General features: G+C 43.1%; 1 protein-coding gene and 1 pseudogene across 1 annotated transcript; both read left to right on the forward strand.

Annotated features, from left to right (window-relative positions):
• Positions 1–21,030: 21,030 nt before the first annotated feature.
• Positions 21,031–21,639, forward strand: LOC119824410 (transcription initiation factor TFIID subunit 10-like). Its single transcript, XM_038344528.1, has one exon. The coding sequence runs from the start codon at positions 21,031–21,033 to the stop codon at positions 21,637–21,639; it is 609 nt and encodes a 202-aa protein (XP_038200456.1).
• A 170-nt stretch (positions 21,640–21,809) lies between these two features.
• LOC119825447 lies at positions 21,810–23,035 on the forward strand (annotated as a pseudogene).
• The last annotated feature ends 1,049 nt before the right edge of the window (positions 23,036–24,084 follow it).

Genomic DNA, 24,084 nt, shown 5'->3' on the forward strand with positions numbered 1-24,084 from the left:
TGAAATCAAGGCAAAAATCAAGGGAAGTATAAAATACATTGGTAGGTATTATCAGAGATGTAGTTACAAAAAAGATGAAGGCTTTTTTCTATATGTCCTGAGATACTATCACATGACATTTTAGCCATGGGGTTGCTAGAAGTCAGTGGGTCTACTAAATCCATAGATTCCAAGGGTTTTAAATCTGTTAGTCACAGGATGTTAGTTTTGACCCAGAGGTGGGCAAGAGATGGCTGTTCCCATAGACAAGGACATTCGCCTCTGGCCTGCAACATTCCAGTCTCTCTCCACGGTACCGAGATTCTAATCAGCCAATCTGCAGACAGATGTCTTCAGGAGCTTTCGTCCACGGAGTAAACCAGAAAAGGAGCCAATATTCACGGACTCAGAACAGCACAAGACCCATTTATCATGACCAATGTTAAAAATATCGCCGTAAGAAAGTCAAGAGATTTGTGAAAACGAAGCAGTTTTAATCTACAGTTCTTCAGGAAAGGGACCTAAGCATAGAGAAGAGGCCAAAGTAGCTGGCGTGGTGATCTGGAGCAAGGCAATCGCTTTTTAAAGTTCCCGTTGCAATAAACGCTTGTCTTCTCTTCCCATAGACCAGGGTTTGCTCTCCTTCCAAATCCCCATCTTATAAGTTTAGGGCAGTTTATTTAATAAGTAACTTGGCGCCCCACACTGCCCCCTTCGTTGATCTGGGCTGTCACACAGCAGACTGCCCATGCTTGCAGCTGTGAGGTAAGCTGACTTCAGCCTCCAGCTGTCAGGGACCATTTTCCTAAGGATAGATTTGTCAGGGACCATCATCCTTATAGGGATAGCAGAGGCCATTTCCCTAAGGATGTTTATGGAGAATCCACCCCTCATCCCAACTATCTTGAGAACATTCTGTTAACGGAACCCACCCCTTACTCCAATGCTAATGGATCACATCTGTTAATTGAACTGCCCCTTACTCCAATGTTAATGAATCACATGCTTCGGCTTACACCAGGTGCTGGCTGATGACCTTCAGTTACCGGGCAGAGTTCCTGCCTACCTACCTCCACCCCATTCAAAGGTATATAAGCTGTAACTTTCACCCCAATAAACGGAGACCTTGACAATAGAATCTTGCTTGGTCTCCATTTCTCTCTCCAGCCCATGTTCTTGCAGGTTAGCGCCCCTTCAGGGGACCCTGAATAGCTGACCCGCCAAGCGGGGGTTACATCCAGCTGTGAGAGCGACAGATGCCCCTCATGAACTTAAGCACACCTCATACTGAAAATGAGACAGAACAACTCATTTCTTACACTGCTTTCAGGAAGTTAGTGATAATGCACTAATGCACTTTAGAGTTCTTTTACATGTCAGGTATACACATACATATGCATATGTGCAAGTCCATATAAATATACATATACACTATATTATATATATGGAAGAATACAAGAGAATGCCTATGCGTTGGTTTACAATGGTGGTAGCCTGTAGTGTTTGCTGCTGGGGAAGCTGGAGCAGGAGGGTCTGTAAATGGAGACTGCTTTTTCGTTTCCTAGCCACCCAAACCCGAATAATCACACAAAAACTATACTAACTACAACACTGTTTGGCCGATGGCTCGGGCATCTTCCTAGCTAGTTCTTATATCTTAAATTAACCCATTTCTATTTTATATTTTACCATGAGGCTTGTGGTTACCGGTAAGAAACTGGTGTCTTTCTTCTTCAGCAGCTGCATGGCATCTGCCTGACTTCATCTTCTTTCTTCCTGCATTCAATTTAGTTTTCCTGCCTACCTATATTATCCTGCCATATGCCAAAGAAGCTTCTTTATTAACCAATGGTAATAAAGCACATTCACAGCATACAGAGGGGAATCCCATGTCAAGGTTCACTTGAATATAGGAGGCTGAAGTCAACCTGGGCAGCACAGTGAGACCTTGAATGTGTGTCTGTGTGTCTGTCTGTGTGTGCGTCCGTCCGTGTTATCATTGCCTTGTGTACTAAGAGACTGTGCTCCTAAACCACAGAGACAGGAAGGAAAAGGGCACATTCAAGATCTCCAGCTCAAGCAGTTTCACAGCTGTTACATTAATTTTGGAAGCCTTCCCCAAACTGCTTCAATTAATCCGACACCCAGCTTGGTAAAGTGTATCCCCATAATCCAGCTCTTTTCCAATCAACTTATTCAGTTTCCTTGGCTTCTATTTCAATAAACATAACCTTAAAAGAAGTAGCTATTTTCCCAATTTATAATTACTATTATCGTGGATTTGCTTATCTATGTTTGTGCCTTGCTGAGGATCAAGCCTAGGACTTCCCACACCCTAGATAAGCATTCTGTCTTGGCACCTTCTCCAGGGCTCTATTGTTAATGTTATCTATTCCGGTCTTGTTTAAGGAGCATCCATTTCTGGGCAATTGCAGTTTAATGTGCTGTGCCACAAGCAAGTGAATTTAAGTATAAATGTACCCATTGTTAGACCTCTTGATGCAGACGTATGTGTAATATCTGCTGCTTGAAAGGCTAAGGCAGGGTGGTCACAGCTCAAGGTCAGCCTGGGCTGCAGAGCATGGCCAAGGTCAGCCTGGGCACTTACCAAGATTCTGTCTCCACAAACGAGTATTTTCCTGAGGGCTGGGGATATTGCTCAGTGGTGGAATTCTTGCCTCGTGTGTCCAAGACCATGGGTACCATCTCTAGCACAATAAAATAAAGTAATGCGCAAAGAGCTTTTGCCTCCTTGTTTGGTTAAAAGCGTCACCTCAGCCCCAAACATCCTTATCCAAAAATGTCTGGAATGTTTGATGGGGGGCTTCACCCCAGGTTCCTGGCATCATCTTGAAATGTTGGGTGGAAAGTTCCATTTCAAAGCTCCCTCTCCTGGGAGTTGCCTCAGTCCAAACTCCACCTCCGAGAAAGCCCGCCAACCGGTGACCCCTCCCTAGGAAAGGTCAAGACCACTCCCACAGGCTGTTTAAACTGTTCCCCAGAGAATGAACAGGTGGTCTCTCCCTTTCCCTCTCCCGTGGTCATCTCGGTTCTCCTCCCTCCCCTCCTATTTTCCCCGGGGTGAGGGAGTGTCACCCAGGAGTGCTGGTGTCCATTAAACCTAGACATCTTCTGATTTGGTCTATTTGGTCTGATGGGGATTATTGTGTCAGCAGAGAGGTTTGCCAGTCGGAAAATACTTAAGACTCCTTATGTATAAATTAACTATAATTCAAATGCAAACTTGTAATGTCACTGTGTTCAATAGAAAGGTATTGTTGCATTTAATAATAATGCATGCAGTGCAGTTTGTTTTTCAAGTGGGAAGAGGCTGGTAAGCTTCTTTTTAGAAATGAATTACCAAACAAAACATTTTTCTTAGCAAATAGTTCTTTCTGTAATAAATGTAAAAGTGTAACCAAAAATATACCTAACAGGTTAATGTAAAACCAAGAATATGCCTTGCAAGTTAAGAGTTCTGTTTATAGTCAAAACAGTTCCTGTCTGTTCCTAGCTAAGAGATATGTCCTCTATCAAGTCCCTGCTAATGAAGGCTTCTATTTGTAATCAGGAATAAGTTCCTGGTCTGATGTAAACTGACTGACTGTAACTCCATTCACTTGATAGTATCCTTGCCTTTGTTCCTTCCCTTTATTGTATGGACTGGAGGGATGGCGCTCAGCTGTTAAAGGCTAGGCTTGCAACCAAAAATTATGGTGTCCTTTTAACAATAGATAGCCACCAACCCCTTGACCTTCCTGTGAACACCTTATCTCTCCTATAAAAGGATTTTGAGAGCCCAGTACTCTCAAAACTTGGAGTTAGGAGGAGATAGGGTGGCCAGCCTCAGGTCCACCCAAATACAGCTTGCTTTAATTTGGACAATTGTGGACTTGGTCCTTTCTTTCTCTCAGGTTTTGGGATTAACAGTAAACACATCTGTGGGAGGCAAAGATGAATTTAATATTGGTATTTGGAACAATATTTCAAGCTTTTTCATTTGAAGATTCTCTTTTCTTTCTTTTTTTTTTTTTCTTTTTGGTATTTGAAGACAGGATTTCTCTGTATAGCCTTGGCTGTCCTGGTATTCATAAGGCTAGTCAGGAACTCAGAGATCCATCTGCCTCTCCCTCCCAAGTGTTGTCAGTAAATGTGTGTGCCACCACCACCCGGCTCACTTGAAGATTTTCAAACCTTTATATATATTTCTGATTCTTGATCCAGATTGTTCACATTTACCGATATACATTTACATAAATGCATGTCTATGTTTTTACATGGAATGTGTGATGATTTGAAAGAAAATGACCCCAAATGGGGTGGCACTATTAGAAGGTGTGGCCTTGTTGGAGGAAGTGTGTCACTGTGGGGGCGGGCTTTAAGGTCTCTTTTGTTCAAGTTTCACTCAGTATGACAGTCAGTCTACTTCCTGTTGCCTCTGAGTCAAGATATAGGACTCTCAGCTCCAGCACTGTGTCTGCCTGCATGCCACCATGCTCTTTGCCATAATGGTAATGGACCGAGCCTCTGAAACTGTAAGTGAGCCACCCCAATGAAATGTTTTCTTTGGAAGGGTTGCTGTGGTCATGGTGTCTTTTCCCAGAAATAAAAAACTAAGACAGAATGTTTTGCAACTTCACTAGGAATTAACCTAACACAAACTTCATGTATCAAAGTACATAATAATGTGCTGATGATTATTATTTTAATATAAACCATATTTTTATGACAGGATTTTTACATACAGGACAGTCTGGCTTTGAATTTGCTATGCAGTTCAGCTTGGCCTGAAATTTGCAACAATCCTCCTGCCTGCATTTCTCTAATGCTGGGATTAAAGAAGTACCCCACCATGTCTATCTATAGGAACCAGTTCTAAAGGACTTTGTTTTGGTGACTGTATTTTACCACACTAAACTAATGGAATAATTGGATTTTAGTTTATGTCAAGTAGAATAATTATGAATTTAATGCCAGACTGCCATTAAATTTAATACAGAAACTCTTCACAAAAGGAAAGGAAGAAATAGAGAGGAGGAAGGTGAGGTGGCTTCTAGCGTGTGAGCTCTGATCTACTGTACGAAAGGCTACCTTTCCTTCTAGCTGCCGCTTAGACTGCCAAAGGATTTGAACACTGCAGACCATGGTGAAGAGAAGACATCCATTTCCTCAGAAATTAACATATAATGCTGTACTGGGGCATTTTTAAGTCTTTGAACTGATTATTTATACTTTCTAATGTACAAAAATTATATGTTAGAAGCCAGGTGTGATGGCACACACCTCTAATCCCAGCACTCTTGAGGCACAGGCAGGCACATCTCTGTGGGTTTGAGGCCAGTCTGGGCTATATAGTGAGTTCCATGACAGAACTACATAGAGAGACCCTGTCTTTGTGTGTGTGTGTGTGTGTGTGTGTGTGTGTGTGTGTGTTGGGGCTGGAGAGATGACTGAGTAACTAGAGGCACTTACTGTTCTTGGAGAGGACCCAGTTTCAGGTCCCAAGCACCTACATGGTGACTCAGCCGTGTGAAACTCCAGGTCCAGGGGATCTAATGCCTTCTTCTGACCCCCACAGGCACACATGTGATATGTGGTGGTTTGAATAAGAATGGCCCCCAAAGGCTCATATATTTGAGTACTTGGTTCACAGTTGGTAGAACTGTTTGTAAAGCATTGGGAGGTTGATGGAGGGGTGTGTCACTGAGGAAGGGCTTTGAGGCTTCAAACACATGTGCCATTCCCAGTTAGTGCTCCTGCCCCAGCATCCCTTGCAGTTGTTTTCTCAATGTATAAGCTCTTAGCTACTGCTTCAAATAAAATAAAATAAATCTTAAAAAGTCATGTTAATCATATTCTATCCTCTTACCATAACAAAATACTTGAATTCATAAAGAACTTGGTGCTAACTGGCCTGGAGAGATGGCTCAATAGTTAAGGAGCACTTACTGTTCTTCCACAGGAACCAGGTTCAATTCTCAGCTCCTACATGGCACTCAAAACTATCTATAACTCCAGTTCCAGGGGGGCCCAACACCATTCCAGCCTCTATAGATACTGCACATATGTGATACGCTTATCTACATGCAGTCAAAATACCCATACACATAAAATAAAAATAAATAAAGGTCTTTAAGACTAGTTTACTTGTGTTCTGTACTTAGAGAGTGAAATGTCTAAAGTAATGAATTTCCTTAAGACAATTCCATGCGTATGGGTCATTAACACATTGTTGTAATCTTTCTATCATTCCTTTCCCTGGCCAATTCTCTTTCTTCTGCCACTGTTCTCCTACCATGTCACCACCAGAAATGTGTAGCAACACTTTGTTCTCCACATAGTCAGCCGTATTTGTTCTTTGTTCTCTTGATGATGACCATCCTGACTGGGATGAGATAGACTTTCAAGGCTATTTTAATTTGTTTTTCCCTAGTGGCTGATGTCCCAAATTATTTCTATTGCTGTGATAAACACCATGACCAAAAGCAACTTGGGGAGGAGAAAGTTTTCATATTCCAATCACAGTCCATCATTAAGGGAAGTCAGGGCAGAAACCCAAGCAAGAGCAGAGGCAGAAACCATGAAGGAATGTTGCTTACTGGCTTGTTCCCCATGTCTTGCTCAGCTTGCATTTTTATATAACCCAAGACCACATGCACAAGGGTAGTACCACCCACTCTGGACTGGGTCCTCACTTATCAATCATTAATTAACAAAATTCATCATAGACGTGCCCACGGGTGTGGTGATATTTTGTTTATGATCTAACAAATAATGCTTGCCTGAAGATTAGAGTGCAAAGCTAGCTATTAGTTAGCCATAGAGGCCAGGCAGTGGTGGCACACACCTCTAATTCTAGTACTTGAGAGTCAGATGCCTTTAATCCCAGCACTAGGAACTTGGGGAGGGGCTTAAATACCTGTAGGCACAGTTTTGAGCAGCTAGCAGCTTCCAGAGAGGATCCTGGGCTTCTGGTGGTCTTTCTCAGAGGGTGGGGTTTGGAAAGGGGCTGAGCTGGAGATCCCAGCTGAACAGGGGATGTCTAGATCAAATTTCCAGTGCAATTCTTCACAGAAGTTGAAAGCTCATTTAAAATTTCATGTGTAAACACAAAAGACCCAGCACAGTTAAAAACAATCCTGAACGATGAAAGCACAGCTGGAAGTATCACCGCTCCAGATTTCAAGTTGTTCTGCACAGTCACAGTAAGACAATCAGCATGCCAGTAGAATGAAAGCCGGGAGGTAAAACAGAGATTTATTCTCAGCTAGGGTTACTACTGCTGTGATGAAACACCGTGACCAAAGCAAGCTGGGGAGGAAAGGGTTTATTCACCTCCACACCACAGTTCATCAGCAAAGGAAATCAGGACAGGAACTCAAGCAGGGCAGGAACCTGGAGGCAGCTAATGCAGAGGCCATGGAGGGGTGCTGCTTACTGAATTGTTCTCCATGATTTGTTCACCCTAGTTTCTTATAGAATCCAGGACCCCAGCCTAGGCATGGCACCACTCACAATTGGGCTGGACCCTCCCCCCTCAATCACTAATTAAGAAAATGCCCTACAAACTTGTCCACAGCCTGATCTTATGGAGGCATTTTCTCAATTGAAGCTCCCTCCTTTTGGATAACTCTAGATTGTGTGTCAAGTTGACGCCAGACTAGTCAAGACAGAGTTCTGAAAAGACAAAATAAAAATGCCTGAAAACCATTTTTTTAAAATGCTCAGCATCCCTTGCTTTCTGAGAAATGCAAGTTAAAACGACTTTGAGACTCTGTCTTATCCCAATCAAAATGACTAAGCGCCCCAAAATGTGGATAAATACTGGCAATGATGTGGGGAAACACGCCGTGCTGCCTAGTTTATATCAACTTGACACAAGCTTGGGCCATTTTGGAAAGGGAGAGTGCTGAGAAAATGTCCCCACCAGATTGGCCTGTGGGCAAGGATATGGTGCATTTTTCTTAATCAGTGATTGACGTAGGAAGCCACAGCTCAGGGCTGACGGTACCATCCCTGGGTTGGTGGTCATGGGTCCTATAAGAAAGCAGGCTGAGCAAACCACAAGGAGCAAGCCAGTAAGCAACATTCCTCCATGGCCTCCGCTTCATTTCCTGCCTCTAGGGTTTGTGTCTGGAGTCCCTACCCCGACTTTCCTTGGTGACAGACTGTTATCTGGAAGTGTATGGTGAAATTAACCCTTTCTTTCCCAACTTTGGTCATGCTGTTTCGTCCCAGTATAAAAGGGTAACTATGATACTTATTTACTACTTACTGATGGGAGTGAAAACTGGAACAGCCGCTGTGGAAATCAATGTGGAGGTTCCTCAGAAAACCTAGAATTGGATCCACCACCTGATCTGCCTAGAGCACTGAGCACACAGCCAAAGGAATGTCTTATAGAGGGCTATAGAGGGGCAAGTGCCTGTCCATGTTTATTTCCACTATGTTCACAATAGCTAGGAAATGCAATGTTTTGTGCTTAGCACCTTCACCAGAGACTAAATGACTGTAACTCTGAGGTGTGTCCTCCCTTGGCCTGCTCATCTGTCTTTGTGATTAATGACTCTGTAGCAATTCAAGGTCATATATTGACTGTTATGTCGCCTCCTGTGTGCTTTTGCAGTTAGGACTGGTTTATCTCCTTTTGTGCTTCCGTATAAATTTGAAAGTTTTCCTGCTTAGTTCTTTGAGCAACGTTATAGGAATTTTTAGATGCGATTTAAAAAAAAACATAAATAACTTTTTATATATACATATTTTTACTATGTTAATTCTGCCAATCTATGAGCTTGAGATGTCTTTCCATCCTCTGCTGTGGGGATCTGAGAAAGCCTTGGGTTAATGTGTAAAGAGCAGAGAAATGCTGAATGCTTGTGCATTTATTGGCATGGACACAGCCATGCTTCTGACCTATTAGGAATCGGCTAAGTCTTTCCTCCTCCCCTGAGGTCAGACTCAGAGAGATAACAAAACCTTTCTTTGGTCCTAATGTGAATGTTGGTAGTATATGCAAAAACTAGCAACCACAGCTTCCCCTCCCAGATGTTTATAGCCTGAAACTGCTCATTTACAGACAACTCCTATCCATTAGAGTGCACACAGCCTGTGTGTGTGTTTGTGTGTGTGTGTGTGTGTGTGTGTGTGTGTGTGTGTCTGACATTTCTTCATTCCCTAACTGCCCATTCTCAGGTTTCCAGGATCAAGCCAAACTGGACACAATATTTGGTCTTTCTCTATTTCTCTCTTTAATGGTCAAATTCATACAGTTTAACTTCAAAAGTAGTTATAGTCTTTAACAATTCTAGTGCTGCTTAAAAGTCCAAAAAAAAAAAAAAAGGAAGAAGAGGAGAAAATAATCTCAAATCAAAGTCTCATCTGAGACTCAGGGCAATTTCTCTACTGAGCATCTATGAGATCAGAAAAATGTGACATAATTCTAATATATAGAATACAGATTTCCACTCCAAAAGGAAAGAGTAGGGCATAGCAAGGGCATACTGGACCAAATGAAAACTCAAATCTAATTAGGCAAATGCTAAATCTTGCAGCTCCACGTCCATGTCTGGCATTTAGACCTAATGATAGAGTCACTTGGCTTCCAAAGGGCTTGGGTAGCCCCAGCCCTCTACCTATGCTACCTTCAGCATGCCATCTCTCTCTTAAGCCAGCTTCACTCTCTTTGCCTGTACATTTCCTCAGTACCCATTCCATGGTACTGGTATCTCCGACATTCCAGATTTGTCATTAAAACTTTGACTTCCTCTTTATGACTTCATGCAGTGGCCTCTTGGACCCTCCATGCACTGACTCTGGCCCTGCCACGTATTGCCTACTCTTGCAGGTTCTATGAAACCATGGCTTCCTCAATGCTGTGTCTTTCTTGACTATAAAATGAGTACCAAGTAGACATCGCTCTGGTTCTGCCATCTGATACGGATAGAACCTGTCCCCCATAGACTAAAGTTATATTGGCTTTTATCTGTGGGCCATGGGGAAACACTTTCCTAGTGGGTTATTTTTGAGCAGGGATGCTTTCAGTATCATTCCAATTTAGGCGCTCTTCTTTAAATTAATTTACATTTTCATAAAATGGAGTCTTGGGCAGCTTTACTATTGTCCAAGTGCGTGCTCAGGTCCTCTCTTTGGTTATGTTATATGTCTAACAGTTACAAACGGAACTCCTGCATCTCTTTCTATATATTCCCATCATATAAAGACCCCCTTCCAACTGATGCTTCTAACTCCATCCACTCCCACCAGAGTTTCTTCTCCATCTCTAGCCAGAGAACATATACTCTCCCCAACTCAACTTCACTCATTCCCAGTGCACATACCTGATCCCTTCTCTGAGCAGACACCAGACAGGCACAGCCAACTACACCTATCAGCGATAGGGACCACTAGACCCATACCAGCAACTCTATCCACTCTTGTGACTTGACTTAAGAAACACATGCTTACTTGCCTTTCTGTGTCCCTTTCCACATACACCTTTCAGAGAGCCCGAACCTGAACTGATATCCCCATCCACCCATGCCCGAATGTCTTTCCTTTATTCCTAGACAGGAAGACTAGACTCCTTGTTGAACTCCACTTCACACGTCCTCACCTACTCTACCCATCCAAGTTTCATACATCCAGTCCCTACTCTGGCAAACACTAGACTCACAAAATCAACTGCGTCTACTTCCTAGACATGAGGACTATCCCTTTCCAGGGAAGGGCACTAGGCCCACATTAGAAACTCTATCCACCTCCCCACAATTGATCTGAGGACCACACACCCCACACCTGCCTTCTGGCTATCCTTCCTGGCCCTCTTCTTTAGGTACAAAATCCCAGAACCAAATCACCAACTCTACCAGTATCCTTTCTTGAACACCCCACCACTGCCAGACTGCTAAAGATGACTGTGAGACTCTACTAACTCTACAAAAGTTCTGTTCCTGAAACCTCACTTAACTAAAACTGAACTGATTTTACTCCTGAAGCCCTACTCAAACATCAACACTAAATCAAAGACCTATATTTGGTTAACCAACGAACAAATTGAAATATCAGGAAACAAAACTTCAAACACCCAAAGGGAGTCAAATGTTTTTATAGCAAATACACAAACACGAATAACCAAAACCAAATCTCCATCAGAACTGTGTGCTCCCATAGTAATGGCCCCTAAGAAAAGTGACTCGGATGATGTCAACACAATGGTTGTTGACAATAACAAACATGATGAACACAATGGTTTTAAAGAAGCAATAACAAGCATGATGAAAGAACTGAAAGAGATGGGTAGTGTTGAAATGAAGGCTGTGAGAGCAACCAAATGAATGAAATAATACAAAGTCCAAGATCGGAAAACAGAATTTAATAAATCTATCAACTTTTTACAATAGTCCAAAAAATAAAACTTTCAGATATCCAAACAAAAATTTCAGAGGAAAACATCCCCAATAGATTGGACATAAGTGGAAGAAAGAATGCCAGATCTAATGACAAGGTAGATAAACTGGATCACTCAGTCAAAGAAAAGTGTCAAATTCAAAATACCTCAAGAACAGGACATGCAGAAAATACCCTAAGAACAGAATATGTAGAACTCTGGGACACTATAAAAATAATAACAATAAAAAAACAATGAATAATAGATATAGAAGATGGAGAAGAGATCCAGATCAAAGATACAGAAAATATTTCAACAAAATCATAGAAAAAAACTTCCCTAATCTAACAAAAGACGCACCTATTGACGTTCAAGAGACACACAGAACACCATATAGACCAGAAAAGAAACTCTCTGTGTCACATACTAGTCAGAAGACTGAATGTATGTAACACAGGGCATTGAAAACAGCAAGAGATATTGATTAGATTATATACAAAGGACACCCATCAAAATCACAGCAGACACTAGTGCACTGTGGTCTCCAGGTTATGAAAGACTACAGTGCCCATCCAGACTACTATCCCAGAAAAACTATCAGTCATAATTGAAGGGGAAAGAAAGTTTTCACAATTAAAACCGATTTGTGAAATGTATGACCCCAAGGCAACTACGTAGAAGATACTGGAGGGATATTGAGGTGAAAAACAAATAAACAATCCCAGAACACTGAATCAAAAGGAGTCTAACAGAACATCATAAAAATAATGAAATGGCACAGATTAATGCCCATTGATCAATAACAACTCTAAATATTAATGTTCTCAGCTCTGTGATAGAGAGACATAGACTAATAGATTGGATAAGATAACAAAATCCATCATTTCACTGCCTCCAAATATATCCCACAGGCAGTGGTAGACACCACCTTAGGATAAAGGAATGAAAAAAATACTCCATGGAAGTGGAACCAAGAAACAATTAGGAGAAGCTATTCTAATACCTGACAAAATGAACCTCAAACCACAACTGATCAGAAGAGAGAAGGAGAGACACTTTCTCCTTGTGAAAAGAGAAACCAAACAAGACATATTAGTCCTAAACATATATGCACCATCTTCATTAAAGAAATGCTTGGAATTAAAACCACAGATCCGCACCAGCACAAGGATGGAGGTGATTCAGTCAAGCAGGAAAAAAATGTTAAATAGAAAAGCTCTGGAATTAAATAATGTTCCTGAGTCAAATGGACCTAACAGATACTTATTTACAGAACATTCCACTCAAACAATAAAGAACATACATTTTTCAGAGGCCTTTGGAACCTTCTCTAAAATAGACCACACATTAGGACACAAAGAAGGTGTGGAGGCCCAAAGAGGAGGGAAAGGTCAGAGAGTTTGGGATTTGTTTTTAGTTCATTCAAGGTTATTGCGTTTCTAACTCAAGCAAAGGTCCCACCTACACGTTAATCAGAGTTCTGCTCTCTCAAGGCCATTGTCAACAGGTGTGGTTAGTTGTCAGACCTTTTGCTCCTGAAATAGGGAAGTAGTTGGATCCTACCTAAAACAAAAGTCCAAGGATCCAACTAAGTTCCAGTTCCCTTCATGGGAATAATTTGGGATTCCACCCAGGAGTGGCTTGCCTATGGAGTGTTTGGTCTAGGGCATGAGTCTAGGGCATGAGCCATGAATGTAGCCTGTGACTTTCAATTTGTATATTAATGCAGTTTTTGTCTTACTCTTAGGTTTTGGGGTCAGGGGTATATTAAAATCTTATGTTTTGGGGTCAGGGGTATATTAACCAATTGGAAATTAAACACGGGTGAATTTTCAGTACTCACTGATATTCCCTCCTGACACTATCCTATATGTTTCTGCGTTTTGTTATTTTCATTGTGTCTTCGTGTTCTTTACTATATTTCTAAATTCCCATGCCTCTGCTCTGGAAGAAAGGCATTTTTGTCGAGGCTGGCCTCCTGACAAGAAAGCCTCAACAAATACAGGAAATCCGAAATAACACCCTGCATTCTACATGACCACCATTCATTAAAGATAATCAACAACAAAAGACAGACAGCACATAAATACAGAAAAACTAAAAAACACTCTCAAAATTAGGTGAAGGAGCCGGGCAGTGGTGGCGCACGCCTTTAATCCCAGCACTCGGGAGGCAGAGGCAGGCGGATCTCTGTGAGTTCGAGGCCAGCCTGGTCTACAAGAGCTAGTTCCAGGACAGGCTCTAAAAAAGCTGCAGAGAAACCCTGTCTCGAAAAACCAAAAAAAAAGAAAAAAAAATTAGGTGAAGGAAAAAGTCAAGAAGGAAATTGAAAATTTCTAGAATTGAATGAAAATGAAAATACAACATACAAAATTCTATGAAAAACAATTAAAGCAGTCATAACGTGGAAGTTTATAGCACTATGTGTCTATGTCAAGAAATTTGAGCAATCCCAAATTAATAATGATTCATCTGAAGTCCCAAAAAAAGTGGAATAATGAACATTTAAAAAGATCAGGTAGGAAGAGATGTCCAAGACCAGGAAAAAGAAGAAAAAAGAAAACATTACAAAAACAAAACCAACAACGAAGCAAAGAGTTGATACTTTGAAAATATTAACATATTGGTAAACCATTGGCCAAACTGACCCAAAGAAATTAAGAAATTATCCAAACCCATAAAATTGGAGATGCAAAGGGGAACATCACATCAGAGGAAATTCAGAGAATTACAAAAGATACTTTAAGAATCTATATTCAATGCTAGTCTTCCGGCTGGGGCTAGTCTCCCTGGCTACTGCCTCTCTCTTCCTGCCCCACCTAGCCTGCACCCAGAAAAACCGTCCCTTCTTCCTCCCCTCTTCGGGTCCATAACATCTCCAGCTCAGCCCAATCAGGGCGCTGGGACTGCATAGGGGGTGCAACCAGTGGGCAGGAGTTTCTTTGTTTCAATAGCCTGCCTGCAGCAAGGTAGGCCCTCTCCAAACTACCTGGCCAGCAAAGACACCAGATATTAGGACCGGAAGACGCATCTGGGAGCAAAGACACCGGATACTAGTATCAGAAAACACATCTGGGAGCAAAGACACCGGATATCAGTACCAGAAGACACATCTGGGAGCAAAGACACCAGATCTTAATACCAGAAGACACATCTGGGAGGCGTCCCTCGGCTACCAGGAATCCCTGATTCAGTGCTGTGGAGTCCCATCTGGACAGCCTTCCCTAGCGTATTCAAGTGTCCTGACCCTGTACCAAGGCCACCTACCCAGAGGGGTGAGAGGCTGCCCTCCAGGCAGGTCTGAGGAGCCCGGCAAGGGAGTGCAGGCTCCTTCAGATTGTGCTGCAAGGAATAGCTCCTGCTCCGGCACTGAGGAGATCCACCCAGATTCAGCCAGAGCAACGATTGGACCAAATCACCAAGTCTCTCCTAGCTCCATTTGAAGGAAGAGATGGGCAGACGCCAATGCAAGAACTCCTCCAACAACCCAAAAGGCAACATGACATCACCAGAATCCAGGCATCCCGAAACAACAAGAATTGAACACCCTACTCCAGAAAAAAATAGAAGAAATCGACCTTAAACAGTACTTTATGAAAATAATAGAGGACCTTAAACAGGAGGTAAAAAACTGCCATAAAGAAATGGAGATGACAAACAAAAAGGTAGATGAAATAAATAAATCTCTCAAAGATACCCAAGAAAAACAAGAAAAAGCAATCAAACACGTAAGGGAAACAGTACAAGACCTGACAAATGAAATGGAGGTAATGAAGAAAACACATTCTGAGCGAAGACTGGAAATGGAAATTCTGAGTAAACGAACAGAAACTACAGAGACAAGTATCACCAACAGAATACAAGAGATGGAGAAAGAATCTCGGACTCTGAAGATACTATAGAGGAAATAAACTCACAGATTAAAGAACAAAACAAATCAAACAAATTCTTAACACAAAACATTCAGGAAATCTGGGACACCATGAAAAGACCAAACCTTAGAATAATTGGGGTAGAAGAAGGAGAAGAATTACAACTCAAAGGCCCAGAAAATATATTAAACAAAATTATAGAAGAAAATTTCCCCAACCTAAAGAAGGATATTCCTATGAAGGTACAAGAAGCCTATAGAACACCAAATAGACTGGATCAAAAGAAAGCATCCCCACGCCATATAATAATCAAAACACAAAACATACAGAATAAAGAACAGATATTAAGAGCTGCAAGGGAAAAATGTCAAGTAACATATAAAGGGAAACCTATCAGAATTACACTTGACTTCTCAATGGAAACCATGAAAGCCAGAAGGTCTTGGATAGATGTGCTACAGACACTAAGGGAACATGGATGCAAGCCCAGACTACTATACCCAGCAAAGCTTGCATTCACCATTGATGGAGAAAACAAGATATTCCAGGACAAAAACAGATTTAAACAATACGTAGCCACAAATCCAGCCTTGCAGAAAGTAATAGAAGGAAAATCACAAACCAAGGAGTCCAACAATGCCCACAATAACTCAGACATCTAGCAACCCTTCACCAGCACAACTAGAAGAAGGGAAACAGACAAACTCTACTACAAAAAAAAAATGACCAGAGTTAACAACCACTCGTCATTAATATCACTTAATATCAGTGGACTCAATTCACCTATAAAAAGGCACAGGCTAAGAGATTGGATACGAAAACAGGATCCAACATTCTGCTGTTTACAAGAAACACACCTAAACCACAAAGACAGACATCTACTCAGAGTAAAGGGTTGGGAAAAAGTTTATCAAGCAAACGGTCCTAAGAAACAAGCAGGTGTGGCCATACTAATTTCTAACAAAGTTGACGTCACACTAAAATCAATCAGAAGAGATGGAAAGGGACACTTTATACTCATAACAGGAAAAATCCTTCAGAATGAAGTCTCAATCCTGAATATCTATGCCCCTAATATAAAAGCATCCACTTATGTAAAAGAAACACTACTAGAACTCAAGGCAGCCATCAAACCACACACAATAATAGTAGGAGACTTCAACACTCCTCTCTCACCAATGGACAGGTCAATCAGACAGAAACCTAACAGAGAATTAAGAGACTTAATGGAGGTAATGAACCAAATGGACTTAACAGACATCTATAGAACATTCCACCCAAATAAGAAAGAATATACCTTCTTCTCTGCGGCTCATAGAACCTTTTCGAAAATTAACCATATACTCGGTAACAAAGCAAACTTCCACAGTTACAAAAAAATTAGTAACCACCTGTGTCTTATCGGATCACCATGGATAAAAATTAGAATTCAACAACAATGCTACCCCCAGAAAGCCTACAAACTCATAGAAACTGAACAGTCAACTACTGAACCACAGCTGGGTCAAGGAAGAAATAAAGAAAGAAATTAAAGTCTTTCTTGAATTTAATGAAAATAAAGACACAACATACTCAAACCTATGAGACACAATGAAAGCAGTGCTAAGAGGAAAGTTCATAGCACTAAGTGCCCACTTAAAGAAAACGGAGAAAGCACTCATTGGAGACTTAACAGCTCACCTGAAAGCTCTAGAAAAAAAAAAAAGAAGCAGACTTACCTAGAAGGAGTAGAAGACTGGAAATAATCAAACTGAGGGCAGAAATCAACAAAATAGAAACACAGAAAACAATCCAAAGAATCAATGAAACAAAAAGCTGGTTCTTGGAGAAAATCAACAAGATTGACAAACCCCTATCCAAACTAATCAAACGGCAGAGAGAGAACACGCAAATTAAAAAGATCAGAAATGAAAAGGGGGACATAACCACAGACACAGAGGAAATTCAGAGAATCATTAGATCTTACTACAAAAGCCTGTATGCCACAAAATTGGAAAATGTAAAAGAAATGGACATTTTTTTTAGATAAGTACCATATACCAAAGTTAAACCAGGACCAGGTGAACAATCTAAATAGTCCTGTTAGTCGCGAAGAATTAGAAACTGTTATCAAAAACCTCCCTACCAAAAAGAGCCCAGGACCAGATGGTTTCAATGGGGAATTCTACCAGAACTTCCAAGAAGAGCTAATACCTATACTCCTTAAGGTATTTCATAATATAGAAACAGAAGAGTCATTGCCAAATTCCTTTTATGAAGCTACAGTTACCCTGATACCTAAACCACACAAAGACTCAACCAAGAAAGAGAATTACAGACCAATCTCACTCATGAACATTGACGCAAAAATTCTCAATAAAATACTGGCAAACAGAATCCAAGAACACATTAGAAAAATTATCCACTACGATCAAGTAAGCTTCATCCCAGAGATGCAGGGCTGGTTCAACATATGAAAATCTATCAATGTAATCCATCATATAAATAAACTGAAGGGAAAAACCATATGATCATCTCATTAGATGCTGAAAAAGCATTTGACAAAATTCAACACCCCTTTATGATAAAGGTCTTGGAGAGATTAGGGATACAGGGGTCATTCCTAAATATAATAAAGGCTATGTACAGCAAGCAGACAACTAACATCAAATTAAACGGAGAGAAACTCAAGGCCATCCCACTAAATTCAGGAATACGACAAGGCTGTCCACTCTCTCCTTATCTCTTCAATATAGTGCTTGAAGTTCTAGCAATAGCAATAAGACAACATAAGGGAATCAAGGGGATTCGAATTGGAAAGGAAGAAGTTAAACTTTCGTTATTTGCAGATGGTATGATAGTGTACATAAGCGACCCCAAAAACTCCACCAAAGAACTCCTACAGCTGATAAACTCTTTCAGTAACGTGGCAGGACACAAGATCAAATCCAAAAAATCAGTTGCCCTCCTATACACAAAGGATAAGGAAGCAGAGAGGGAAATCAGAGAAGTATCACCTTTCACGATAGCCACAAATAGCATAAAATATCTTGGGGTAACTCTAACCAAGGAAGTGAAAGACCTATTTGACAAGAACTTTAAGTCTTTGAAGAAAGAAATTGAAGAGGATACCAGAAAATGGAAGGATCACCCTTGCTCGTGGATTGAGAGGATCAACATAGTAAAAATGGCAATTCTACCAAAAGCAATCTACAGATTCAATGCAATCCCCATCAAGGTCCCAACAAAATTCTTCACAGATCTTGAGAGGACAATAATCAACTTTATATGGAAAAACAAAAAACCCAGGATAGCCAAAACAATCTTATACAATAAAGGAACTTATGAAGGCATTACCATCCCTGACTTCAAACTCTATTACAGAGCTACAGTATTGAAAACAGCTTGATTTTGGCATAAAAACAAAGAAGTCAACCAGTGGAATCGAATAGAAGACCTGGATCTTAACTCACAAACCTATGAACACCTGATTTTCGATAAAGGAGCCAAAAGTACACAATGGAAGAAAGAGGGCATCTTCAACAAATGGTGCTGGCATAACTGGATGTCAACCTGTAGAAGAATGAAAGTAGATTCATATCTATCACCATGCACAAAACTCAAGTCCAAATGGATTAAAGACCTCAATATTAATCTGAACATACTGAGCCTGATAGAGGAGAAAGTGGGAAGTACTCTACAACATATGGGCACAGGAGACCGTTTCCTACGTATAACCCCAGCTGCACAGATATTAAGGGCAACATTGAATAAATGGGACCTCCTGAAGCTGAGCAGCTTCTGTAAAGCAAAGGACACTGTCACTAAAACACAAAGGCAGCCTACCGACTGGGAAAAGATCTTCACCAACCCTGCAACTGACAAGGGTCTGATCTCTAAAATATATAAGGAACTCAAGAGACTAGACTTTAAAATGCTAATTAACCCAATTAAAAAAATGGGGCTCTGAACTGAACAGAGAATTCTCAAGAGAAGAAGTTCAAATGGCCAAAAGACACTTAAGGTCATGCTCAACCTCCTTAGCTATCAGGGAAATGCAAATCAAAACAACTTTGAGATACCATCTTACACCTGTCAGATTGGCTAAAATCAAAAACACCAATGATAGCCTTTGCTGGAGAGGTTGTGGGGTAGGGGGTACACTCATCCATTGCTGGTAGGAATGCACACTTGTGCAACCACTTTGGAAAGCAGTGTGGCAGTTTCTCAGGAAATTCGGGATCAACCTACCCCAGGACCCAGCAATTCCACTCTTGGGAATTTACCCAAGAGATGCCCAATCATACTACAAAAGCATTTGTTCAACTATGTTCATAGCAGCATTATTTGTAATAGCCAGAACCTGGAAACAACCTAGATGCCCTTCAGTGGAAGAATGGATAAAGAAACTGTGGAATATATACATGTTAGAATACTACTCAGTGGTAAAAAACAATGACATCTTGAATTTTGCATGCAAATGGATGGACATAGAAAACACTATTCTGAGTGAGGTAACCCAGACCCAAAAAGATGAACATGGGATGTACTCACTCATAATCGGTTTCTACCCATAACTAAAGGACATAGAGCCTATAATTCGTGATCCTTGAGAAGATAATAAGAAGGTGAACCCAAAGAAAAACATATCCTCCTGGATATTGGAAGTAGATAAGATTGCCAGGCAAAAATTGGGAACTTGGGGGTGGGCTGGGATGGGGACAAGGGGAGATGGGGAGAGAAAAGCATGAAGGGGAGGATGGGGAGAGCTTGGGGGAATGGGATGCTTGGGATATAGGAAGGGTGGATATGGGAGCAGGGAAGCATATATCTTAATTAAGGGAGCCATATTGGGGTTGTCAAGAGACTTGACTCTAGAGGGGTTCCTGGGTATCCAGTGAGATGCCCCCAGCTAGTTCCTTGGGCAGCTGAGGAGAGGGAGCCGGAAAGGCCAGATCCTATAACCATACTCATGAATATCTTGCATATCACTATAGAACCTTCACCTGGCGATGGATGGAGATAGAGACAGAGCCCCACATTGGAGCACCGGACTGAGCTCCCAAGGTCCTGATGAGGAGCAGAAAGAGGGATAACATGAGAAAGAAAGTCAGTACCGTGAGGGGTGTGTTCACCCACTGAGACGGTGGGACAGAATTAATGGGAGATCACCAAGACCAGTTGGAATGGGACTGATGGAACATGCGACCAAACTGGACTCTCTGAATGTGGCTGACGGTGGAGGCTGACTGAGAAACCAAGGACAATGACGATGAGCTTGGAATCTACGGCATGGACGGGCTCTGTGGGAGCCTTGTCAGTTTGGTTGAGCACCTCCTGGACCTGGGGGTAGTTGGGAGGACCTTGGACTTAACATAGTGTAGGGAACCCTGATGGCTCTTTGGCCTGGAGAGGGAAGGAGTGGGGGTATGGGTGGAAGGGAGGGGAGGGAAGGGGGAAGAGGAGGGAAGAGATGGAAATTTTTAAAATATTAAATTAAATAAAAGAATTTAATCTCCCATTAAATGAGGAAAAACTGAAAAAAACAAAAACAAAAACAAAAACAAAAACAACCACCCTGGTCAGCCTCACATACCAGGCAGTGGTATCACACACCTTTAATCCAAGTAGCCAGACCGGTTTGCCATAGAAACCAGGTGGTTGTGGAACACGCCTTTAATCCCAGCCCTAGAGAGGTATATAAGGCAGGAGGAGACAGCTCTCAGCCAGTCTCATTCTGAGGATTCCTGGAGGAAGGATCAGCATTCTCGGACTGACAGAGAGGTCAGGTTCGCCGCCTCTCCCACCAGCCCCATGAGCTGCAGCGGCTCCAGCGCGGACCCCGAGGCGACGCCGGCCACGCTGCCCACCAGCACAACCGCGGAGAGCAAGGCCAGCCCCGCGGGGACGGCAGGGGGACCCGGGGCTGGAGCCGCCGCTATGGGCACGGGCCCCATAGCGGCGCGAGCAGGGGAGCGGGCGGAGCGGCGCGGGCCGGCATCGGTGGCAGCGGGCAGCAAGGCTCCCCCTGAAGGGGCAAAGTCTAACAGGGTTTACGCCCTGCCGAGCGCGGCCAACGGAGAAGTGAAGCCGGTAGTGTCCAGCACGCCACTGGTGGACTTGTTGATGCAGCTGGAGGATTACACCCCTACGATCCCAGATGCAGTGACTGGTTTTTACCTGAACCGTGCTGGCTTTGAAGCTTCAGACCCACGCATAGTCCGGCTCATCTCACTAGCTGCCCAGAAATTCATCTCAGATATTGCTAATGATGCCCTACAGCACTGCAAAATGAAGGGCACAGACTCTGGCAGCTCCCAGAGCAAGAGCAAGGACCGCAAGTACACCCTAACCATGGAGGACTTGACCCCTGCCCTCAGTGAATATGGCATCAATGTGAAGAAGCCGCACTACTTCACCTGAGCCACCTAACCCAGATGTATCTGTCTTTTCCTCTGTCCCCACAACACCCTGTTTTCATAATAAACTTTATTGTGAGAGGCAAAAAAAAAATAAAAAAATTAAAAAATTGTAGGTCAGGCCGCTGGCAGTCGCGCTCCTCAACTCTCGGTGGACTCAGAATCAGGGCGGCCATGGCCAGGATGGCGATGTCGGGCTCCGCATGGAAGCGGCTGCTCAAAGAGGAGGACATGACCAAAGTGGAGTTCGAGACCAGCGAGGAGGTGGACGTGACCCCCACGTTCGACACCGTGGGCCTGCGGGAGGACCTACTGCGCAGCATCTATGCCTACGGTTTTAAGAAGCCTTCAGCAATCCAGCAGCGCGCTCTCAAGCAGATAATTAACCGGAGAGATGTCATAGCCCAGTCTCAGTCTGGCACCGGCAAGACAGCCACTTTCAGCGTTTCAGTCCTCCAGTGCTTGGATATCCAGGTTCGAGAAACCCAGGCTTTGATCTTGGCTCAAACAAGAGAGTTAGCTGTACAGATTCAGAAGGGTTTGCTGGCTCTCGGGGACTACATGAATGTACAGTGCCACGCCTGCATTGGGGGCACCAATGTTGGGGATGACATCCGCAAGCTGGACTATGGGCAACATGTTGTGGCAGGCACCCCGGGACGCGTCTTTGATATGATTCGCCATAGTAGTTTAAGGACACGGGCTATCAAGATGTTGGTTTTGGATGAGGCTGATGAAATGTTGAACAGAGGTTTCAAGGAGCAGATCTACGATGTGTACAGGTTCCTGCCGCCGGCCACACAGGTGGTTCTTATCAGCGCCACATTGGCTCATGAGATCCTGGAGATGACCAACAAGTTTATGACCGACCCCATCCGCATCTTGGTGAAGCGTGATGAATTGACTCTGGAAGGCATCAAGCAGTTCTTCGTGGCGGTGGAAAGAGAGGAGTGGAAATTTGACACTCTGTGTGACCTCTACAACACGCTGACCGTCACCCAGACTGTCATCTTCTGCGACACCAAGAGGAAGGTTGACTGGCTGACAGAGAAGATGAGAGAAGCCAACTTCACTGTGTCATCCATGCACGGGGACATGCCCCAGAAGGAGCGCGAGTCCATCTTGAAGGAGTTCCGCTCAGGTGCCAGCCGAGTGCTCATTTCTACAGATGTCTGAGCTCGCAGCCTGGATGTCCCTCAGGTGTCCCTCATCATTAACTACGACCTGCCCAACAACAGAGAACTGTACATTCACAGAATCGGGAGATCGGGGCCATCGGCAGCAAAGGTGTGGCCATCAATTTTGTGAAGAATGATGACATCCGCATCCTCAGGGACATAGAACAGTACTACTCCACCCAGATAGACGAGATGCCCATGAACGTGGCTGACCTGATCTGAAGCTGGTGCTCGTGCATCAGGGGCCTGGATATGGCGCCTCGGAGACGGGAAGCCTCTGTTTAATGGGGTTTAAATGAACTGTCTTCTCACGGTCCCTCAGGAAGACCCTTGGGCACTGCCATCTTTTCTAACACACATGTAAATAGTTCAATGCTTTGAGCCTTTTACATTAAACATGGAAATTTTCCCATGAAAAAAATAAAAAAAATAAAAAAGAATCTATATTCGACTGGGTGGTGGCGGCACACGCCTTTAATCCCAGTGCTCAGGAGGTAGAGGCAGGCAGATCTCTGTCAGCTCAAGGCCTGGTCTGTACAGAAAGTTCCTGGACAGCCAGGGCTACACAGAGAAACCTTGTCTCAAACAAACAAACAAACAAACAAACAAACGTACAAAAAACCTGTATTCAACTCTGTCCAGAGGAGCAGGTGGGCTGGCTGCAGATCTCCCTCTCTCTGCTCCTCATCAACACCAAGGCCTGTGTACCCCAGTACAGTAGCAGACCACCCGCCTTCTCTGTCCCCATCTCCAGTGGCTCACATAGATCTTCTCAAGAGAGAGACGTCAACCTTCTTTCCCTCCACACATCCCCGTTATTCCAGCCCCCAATTCTAGCAGACACTCCCTGGAAATTCACAGGACACTCCTTCAGGGGAAGAGGTAACCTTTACTGCATCTCCACCTCTGCCTCCTCTCCTCCAAATCCAACTCCCCTGTGTCACCCCTAACTCTATAGCAGACCCCCTGGTATGGCTGCCCCATTCTCTCAGTATCCATCTCCAGCTGCCCATCCTTCTCCAACCTTCCTCCCCACGCATCCTATGATGCCAGCCACAAACTCTAGCAGGTACTCTCTGGGAAACCTCCAGCCAAGACTACCAGAGAAGCAAGTCAGCCAGTGACGCATGTAGGCAAACTTTAGATTTTCATTCTCCCTCCAACACCCCAAATCCAGGCTCACCCCCAACTCTGAAGCAAACTACCTCTTGTAGCCTTTTTGCTCTCTGCCCCCATTCCCAGGTGACTAGGCAGATCCTACAGGAACATCC

Source organism: Arvicola amphibius, chromosome 10 (genome assembly GCF_903992535.2).
Source record: "Arvicola amphibius chromosome 10, mArvAmp1.2, whole genome shotgun sequence".
NCBI lineage: Eukaryota > Metazoa > Chordata > Mammalia > Rodentia > Cricetidae > Arvicola > Arvicola amphibius.